General features: G+C 48.6%; 1 protein-coding gene across 1 annotated transcript; it reads left to right on the top strand.

Annotated features, from left to right (window-relative positions):
* Positions 1-2,397: 2,397 nt before the first annotated feature.
* On the top strand, positions 2,398-6,128 carry GPX2 (glutathione peroxidase 2). The gene is made up of 2 exons (XM_061429145.1): positions 2,398-2,891; positions 5,458-6,128. Exons 1-2 carry the CDS (start codon positions 2,670-2,672, stop codon positions 5,806-5,808), a joined length of 573 nt encoding a protein of 190 aa, XP_061285129.1. The 5' UTR covers positions 2,398-2,669; the 3' UTR covers positions 5,809-6,128.
* The last annotated feature ends 1,368 nt before the right edge of the window (positions 6,129-7,496 follow it).

Genomic DNA, 7,496 nt, shown 5'->3' with positions numbered 1-7,496 from the left:
CTGGGAGAAGCAACAGGCTACCCACTCCAGTATTCTTGGGCTTCCCTTGTGGCTCAACTGGTAAAGAATCCACCTGCAATACAAGAGACCTGGGTCCAATCCCTGGGTTGGGAAAATCTCCTGGAGAAGGGAAAGGCTACCACTCCAGTATTCTAGGCTGGAGAATTCCATGGACTGTATAGTCCATGGGGTCGCAAAGAGTCAGACATGACTGAGCGACTTTCACTTCACTTCTTTACTATGCTTGGATACCCCCAGAGAACGAGACAGTCTCGAGTCTAGGGGTCTGGGGGCTGTTGAATACTATACTCTGGGGTCTGGAGTTGATGGAAGAGGCAGAGAATGTTTGGAGGTAAAGCTAAAATAAGAAGGAAGGAGTAAAACAAGGCAGGGCCAATAGCAACCTAAAATCATAAATCTGTATTTTCCAACTTGCAGATAACTCATAAACCTTTATCCCATCTATTGGAACAATCACTTCTCTGTGAGATAAGGAAGGTGATTATCCAGGTTCAAGGGAAAAGGGAACGGGTGCTTAAGGGCCCCAAGGAACAATGGTAGTCAAGCTGAAAAGGACCAGCTGGAACTGAAATCTCTGGAGGGGAAGCTTGGGATTTCTATTGAGAAAAATCTCTACTTGCAATTCTCATTTGCAGCCAGAGTTGGGAGCCGCTGACAGAGGCTTTCTGCCTATTAAGCCAGTGCCGTTTCCACAACTGTCCTTGTAGAAAGCTGCGTTAGTGCACGTCCAAAATTACAAGCTTCTGAAAAGTGGGACAGTTTGAGGGAAAGTTGGAAACAAAGAGCTACCTTAGCAGAGCTTCATCAATTTTATTCAATCATGTAAGGTGAGAGAGAGCCCGGGTGACTTAAAGTGTCCTGGAGAAAAGGGATGGCGTGTACCTAAGGAAGAGAGCACCCCTACCTCTCATCTCAAGATTTGCATGGTCTTCCTGGAGAGGGTCCCAGAAGGGCAGTCAGTAAGAGGCGTCTGGAAGCCTGAGAGTACTTGGGGAGTGCCAGGCATGCAGGTGAATCTGGCAATTTCATGTTAAAGTTTAGCCCACTGTCAGGGCCAAGTTCTGACTCAGTGGCTTCAGGGGGACGTTTATTGGTTTTTCCCAGGAATTCCACCCAGCCTCAGCAGGGAACATACTTCCCTCTGTGTTTCCTGCTGCCTCTTCTAGTGGCAAAGGATTCCCTCCCCACTTAGGTAATGGAGACTTGTTTGTGGGGAGCAGCCCGTGGAGATATATGGGCTTCCTTGTTGCCAAGAACAGCCATGAATAGGCTACAAAACATAGAAAAGCCAGGCACTGCCTGGAGAGTTGCTCCATCCTCCCAGCAAATCAGATTCTCAAGACCAGCTGCTCCCCAGCCTGGTTTCTTCTTGTTCTTGGAGATGGTTCCCAAGGGACACATACCTGTGAACACACTCTCTAGTAAACAACTGCACTGTTATTGAAATTTCACTCTAAAATCCCCAAACCAGGTAAAGCCTAATTGCCAGCTTTACTGATGGAAAAATCCTGGCATTAAAAAATAAATAAGAAACAAAACAAACCCCTGATTTGTTGCATCCATGGGCGTTTGGAAGAATAAAGTATTAGGCCTTTATAGTTTCTGTGGGCTTCCAGGGCTCTGCTCCCCTGAGAGCCCTTAGGAGGTCCCCAGATGTGTTGAAAAACTGAGTGGCTTAGCTGGGTCTAGAACCACAGCAGCTTCGACTCCTTGCACACTTTCTTCTGTGGAGAATGACCAGCACAACTGCCTCTGGAAAGTCTTCAGGACCTGAGCCTTTGTCTGCAAAAAGGTAAACCCCCTCCCCGAGTTTACCCACCTGCTCTGTGACTCCTCTCTGTCATCCCAGCCACAATCGACTGCATCCTCCTGACCCTTTGGGAGCAGGGTGAGGGGTATTAGAGGAGATGGCTCAGAGCAGGGGCAAGGGCAGATGTACCCTCTGGGACAAGTACCATCATTCACTGAAAGACTTTTCAAGACAAACACAGCCTCACCTCTTCAGACTGGGTGCAAGCTGAAGCACCGAAAGCCATTATTTTAGAAAATCACACACCATCCTCCCAAGGGTCCCTTTGATTTTATGCTTGTGGAAGGTAATGGCCAAAGAGAGAAATGGAAATGGTAACGTGTATTTCGATGGTAGTCTGAGTCAAGGGGACATGCACCCAATTCCCTTCCTTATCGTTCAGCCCGCGGCAGACCCTGGCCTCTCGACTGCACAGTTCACAGCTCAGCCCTCAGCAGGCATGCAATAAACGTCTGTGCCAAGTGAAAACCACTTGCTGGGGCAAACAGGAGTCAGTCTTGCTTCCCTCCCTCCCTTTTTTCCTCCTCTCCGACCACTGGGGCTCTGGTTTCCCGCAAGCAGTGAATTATTGATGTCTACTCAGAGATAACACATTGGCCCTTCCCAGGTTGCCAACCGGGTGGGGCAGGGAGGTGGCTTTGTTCAGAGTCTGTAAATAGGAGGAGCAAGTTTCTTGTTCAAACAGCACTTACAGGTAGGTGACTATTTTTGCTAAGTCATCCTGGGGATGCTCAAAGCCCCATTGTGAGATCCTTCCTGGCTCCTCCTTCCTCCCCACCCCTTTAATCGACCCTTAAGTGGGCTCACAAGGCTCTGCCACTCACTCTGCACGTCCATCATGGCTTACATTGCCAAGTCCTTCTACGACCTCAGTGCTATCAGCCTGGATGGGGAGAAGGTAGATTTCAATACATTCCGAGGCAGGGCAGTGCTGATTGAGAACGTGGCCTCGCTTTGAGGCACAACCACCCGGGACTTCACCCAACTCAACGAGCTGCAATGCCGCTTCCCCAGGCGTCTGGTGGTTCTTGGCTTCCCTTGCAATCAATTTGGACATCAGGTGAGAGGTCCCTGGACTTGGACTGCTGAAGCTCTAGAGGACTAAGGAGAGGGGGAGAATGACTGTGTGCTGGAGTGTCTGGAATTATGGGGTATGTTTTGTTAAGCAAGGTCTATAGGTACAGGTGAGTACTGGGGGAAGTCAGTATGAGTCTGTCTGTGACAGCACACCAAAGATGTGGATTTTCATGGTTTCTTGTCTTCCCACTACACTCACTCCATGAGGGTTGGTACCAGGTCTGGTTTTCTCTGCACTGTGTCCTTGGTGCCTAGGGTATAGAAGACATTCATTAAATATTTGTTGAATGAATGATGAAGGAAACAGAAGATAAAGAATCAAATTAGGATTGAACTGACTCAGGAGACCGTTGTTCTCACTAGACTTGATTCTGCTATTTAATGGGTCAGTGCCCACTCAATTTTTCTGTTTTGGTTTCCTCATCCATAAACTAGGGATAATACCACTTGTCTCATATAGGAGGGCTTCCCTGGTGGCTCGGCAGTAAAGAATCTGCCTGAGTGTAGGAGACAAGGATTCGATCCCTGGGTCGGGAAGACCCCCTGGAGAAGGAAATGGCAACTCTTTCCAGTATTCTTGCCTGGGAAATCCCATGGACAGAGAAGCCTGGTGGGCTACAGTCCATGGGGTCAGAAGAGCTGGGCACGAAGGATTATTGTGAGGTTGATAGTGTAAGAGCTACAAAAGTAACTTGGAAAATATAAATATGAAAAAGCAAGCAACTTTATTATTTAGATTGAAAGGTTTTGTTTGTTTGTTTGAAAGCAGCCAAGTGGACAGTGAATTTGGGGGAAGGCAAAGGGTTTATAAAGTGCGTGTGTTGCCTCTGGGTATCATATGCTCCTCAATGTCCCTGATTAATGGGTCAAGTTGTTACACATCTTTAGCCCACACAACTCAAGTTATCTTTTAGGGATTCTTCTATTTTCACTTAGGATTTTAATAGCACAAGCAGGCAGAATGTCCCTAAGTGAACCCTCCAATTATAATCCCTTTGGTTCAATTCACAGAGGCCTGAAGGCAAGGAAGAGATTGGCAGAGATACAGGCAGGAAGGCTGAAATGTCACTGGTTGTGACAGACCTGAGCCCAAACCATGAGTGCTCTCACTGTACCGTCCCCGTCTCAACTCCGTTTCTAGACGTGGCCAGGACAAGAGAGATAGAAGAGGCAAAACCTCCTCACAGGTGCCTCCAGCCACCACTTCAGGCCAGCCAGTTGCTGGAGGGAATTCATAATGTACCAGTAGCCAGCCAGCCATGTGCATTAGGAGATAAGACTTTAATAGCCATCAACTCTGGGCTCAAGATGTCATGACGGCCTGGAACTGACTGTACTAATCGGTTCTAGTAGGTCAGAGGCGGGAACTTTTTCCCAGAGGGAGATACCGGACTCTTAGACTTGGGGGTGGGGATGGAAAATAAGGGTTTCCATGGGCCTTTGAGGGTTGTCAGGGGTGGAGAATCCTAAGCAGGGATAAGACAGGGCTGGCAGCAGGGAGAGAAGACAGGTAATGGGTTGAGAGCTAAAGCATTCTAGCTGAGGGTGAGGTCTAAGAGGAAGGAACCATAATTACACATGCACAACTTTTGCCCCTCTTGCACTTTTTTCCGTAACTTCCCCTTCCCCTGGCCTATTCCAGAAGCCTAAACCCTTTATCCTATTTAATTCATGCCTGGTGGCCATGAAGTAATTTCATATACAGTACATTCATTGTTGGTGCTAATCTATTTTATCTTTATATGGCACCTGAAAGCTAGTCTTCCTTGGATGGGGTTCTCCTTCATCAAAGTTTTCTCCTACTTGTACTTCAGATCTAGGACGAGGCAAGATGAAAGGAAGAAGCTATAAATCCCATTCTTCTAGACTTCAATTTCACCTTTAGTTTGAGGAGCTGAGTAGGGCAGAGGCCGAGGCTATATTCAACACTCACAGGTAATTAGAAGAGAGGCACAATCAGGACAGAAGGAAAGGGAAGGTGGTGGCAGGCATGTGAGTGTGTGTGCATGCAGATGTGAGTGTGTGCAGGCTCTGTGTATGTGTGTGTGCCTGCAGCTACATAAGTGGAAGAAGGGTTCTAGGCAGTGTGACCTGAGCCCCCTTTCCTTTTCTACTTCCCTGAGCTGAAGGTTCCTTGAAGATTCAGACATACCCTAAGAACTGCTCAGGGTAGATCGAGAGAGAAGCAACAGCTCAAAAGCGCTAAATCTTCAGTACAAGAACAGCCAAACTAGGATCTTTGAGAACTTTCAGAAACAACAGCAAACCATCAGGACAATAGCTCTGAGAGGGAAAACTCTGAGTCAATAGTAGGGCAAAACGAATGAAGAAGAGACGGAATAGGAAGGGGGATAGACTGCAGCCTACCAGGCTCCTCCACCCATGGGATTTTCCAGGCAAGAGTACTGAAGTGGGGTGCCACTGCCTTCTTCAGGAAGGGGGAAGATACCTAGAAAGAATGACCCTGTGGAGTACAGAAGAGTGAAAGGCTGTGTAGATTCTCCATCTTCCCCTTGCCTTTTCCAAGCTTTGTCTCTTTGCTCCCCCAGGAGAACTGTCAGAATGAAGAGATCTTGAACAGCCTCAAGTACGTCCGCCCCGGGGGTGGGTTCCAGCCCACCTTCACCCTTGTCCAGAAGTGTGATGTGAATGGTCAGAATGAGCATCCTGTCTTTGCCTACCTGAAGGATAAGCTCCCCTACCCTTATGACGACCCGTTTTCCCTCATGACCGATCCCAAGTTCATCATTTGGAGCCCCGTGCGCCGCTCAGATGTGTCCTGGAACTTTGAGAAGTTCCTCATTGGGCCGGAAGGGGAGCCCTTCCGCCGCTACAGCCGCACCTTCCAAACCATCAACATCGAGCCTGACATCAAGCGCCTCCTCAAAGTTGCCATATAGACACTAGCAGGTCTATCTCCTCCCGCCCTGAGCGTCTTTCCTGAGCATTCACTGTGCCCTCAGAAGACTGCTGGGCCCAGGCTTTCCCTTCAGAACATCCCCTTCACTGAAGAGCCTTGCCTTTCTGGTCTGCCTGTTTCCTTCCCCTACCTGCAACCTTCTGGTTGGTGATTCAACCTGAGGCTCCAAGACACGGGTGGGCTCTGTGTCTTCACAGAATGATGGCACCTTCCTAAATCTGTATGGGCGGTGTTTGAGAAGAGTGAAGGCCTGGAGCCAGCCTGTGGGCTGAGTCCAATAAAGGGTGGGTGTGGAAACGGCCAGGCTCTGTGTGTCTTTTTCCTTGACCAAGTGGGGAGGGGTGGCAGGGCTGCAGGCAGAACTGGGGGTGGGCAGCACGCAAAAGCTGAGGAGGGGGCCTCTGATCAAGGGGACGCCCCAATTCCTGTCCGGAAAGCAAGCTCTGGTCAAGGTCAACAGTGGCAGGTGGTTTCGGGAAATGTGAACTGTCTTATTCCTTTATGGCTCTTCTTCCAGACTGAGGAAAGGTGATAATGAGAAGAAAGGGGAAGTGGCAGAAGCACTGGGAAGGTGGTCAGAGGATTCCAGTTAGGAAGACGTCAGTTCCTCTGTGGGTACTGGGCTGACCAAACGTTATCTGCATCTTGAGACAGTGAATTTGGTCCACTTACTGACAGAAAGGGTGTGGCAGGGACAGTTACAGGGAACACAAAGAGCTCTTTGCCCATCTCCTGAGCACCTAGTGGAGTAATGTTTGTTTTGGATGCATTGTTAGATGGACTCGCCCTTCTTTTTAAAGTTCGCATTCCACCCCTATTGTTCTCACACGCCCACATTCACAAAAGGGACAAGTTTAGGCGTGGACGGTTGGTTTCCCTTCCTGTGAGGGCAGGGAAGGGAGAGAGCCTCCCTTCAGACAGTCAGACTGTTTATAACCCGACATGATAGCTGTTCTCTGTGAGGACAGAGTTCTGCCGAATGGCTTGGAAGGATGGTGCCCTCGATTCCTCACCTAGTGCAGGTGCTCTCAAAAGCACCACCGAGGCCAGGCTCTGTCATACTCTAGAAAAGAAGAGTCACTGCCCCCCACTCTGTCCCACAAACCTCTTCCTGGAAACCTCATTTTGCCTCTCCTTCTTCGATCACTATATGGAATATTTTACTTCTCAGGGACAATTCTCCCAGCTGGACACATCAGTTTGAGAACCCCACGCGGAGGGGAAAATGCTTTTTCTAGGATGTTCCCCATAACTGTTTTCCAAGCACTCACATCATCTGAAAAGTAAATGTGGGATAGAGGTTAAGGATCCCCACTGTCTGACCTTCTACTAAAGCTGTCATCGACGGTGCTTTATTTCAAAACGGTAACCTGAGTGGTACAGTGGGAATCCCCTGGCATGTTTCTGAAGGCCTCCTGCTAAATTAAGGTCGCCCTTAACTTGACTCTTGAGAACTCAAGCCTTTTAAGATTTCTACTGTCAGAGCCAACAGCTAGGGTATGGGTTCTTTTTTTTTCGTAGGGGGCAAGATTAAGCACTGATTCTAGAGTAAAAACTGCTTCCCTGCAGAAATAAAATGGGACTTCCTGTGGAATGCCGGCATGATTTGTTCATCATCTTCACAGTGCCATTGCCTGCTGTGACGTCCAACAGCAGAGCCAGCTTTCC

The sequence above is a fragment of the Bos javanicus genome, chromosome 10 (assembly GCF_032452875.1).
Source record: "Bos javanicus breed banteng chromosome 10, ARS-OSU_banteng_1.0, whole genome shotgun sequence".
Lineage (NCBI taxonomy): Eukaryota > Metazoa > Chordata > Mammalia > Artiodactyla > Bovidae > Bos > Bos javanicus.
This window is presented reverse-complemented; position numbering and strand designations above follow the sequence as displayed.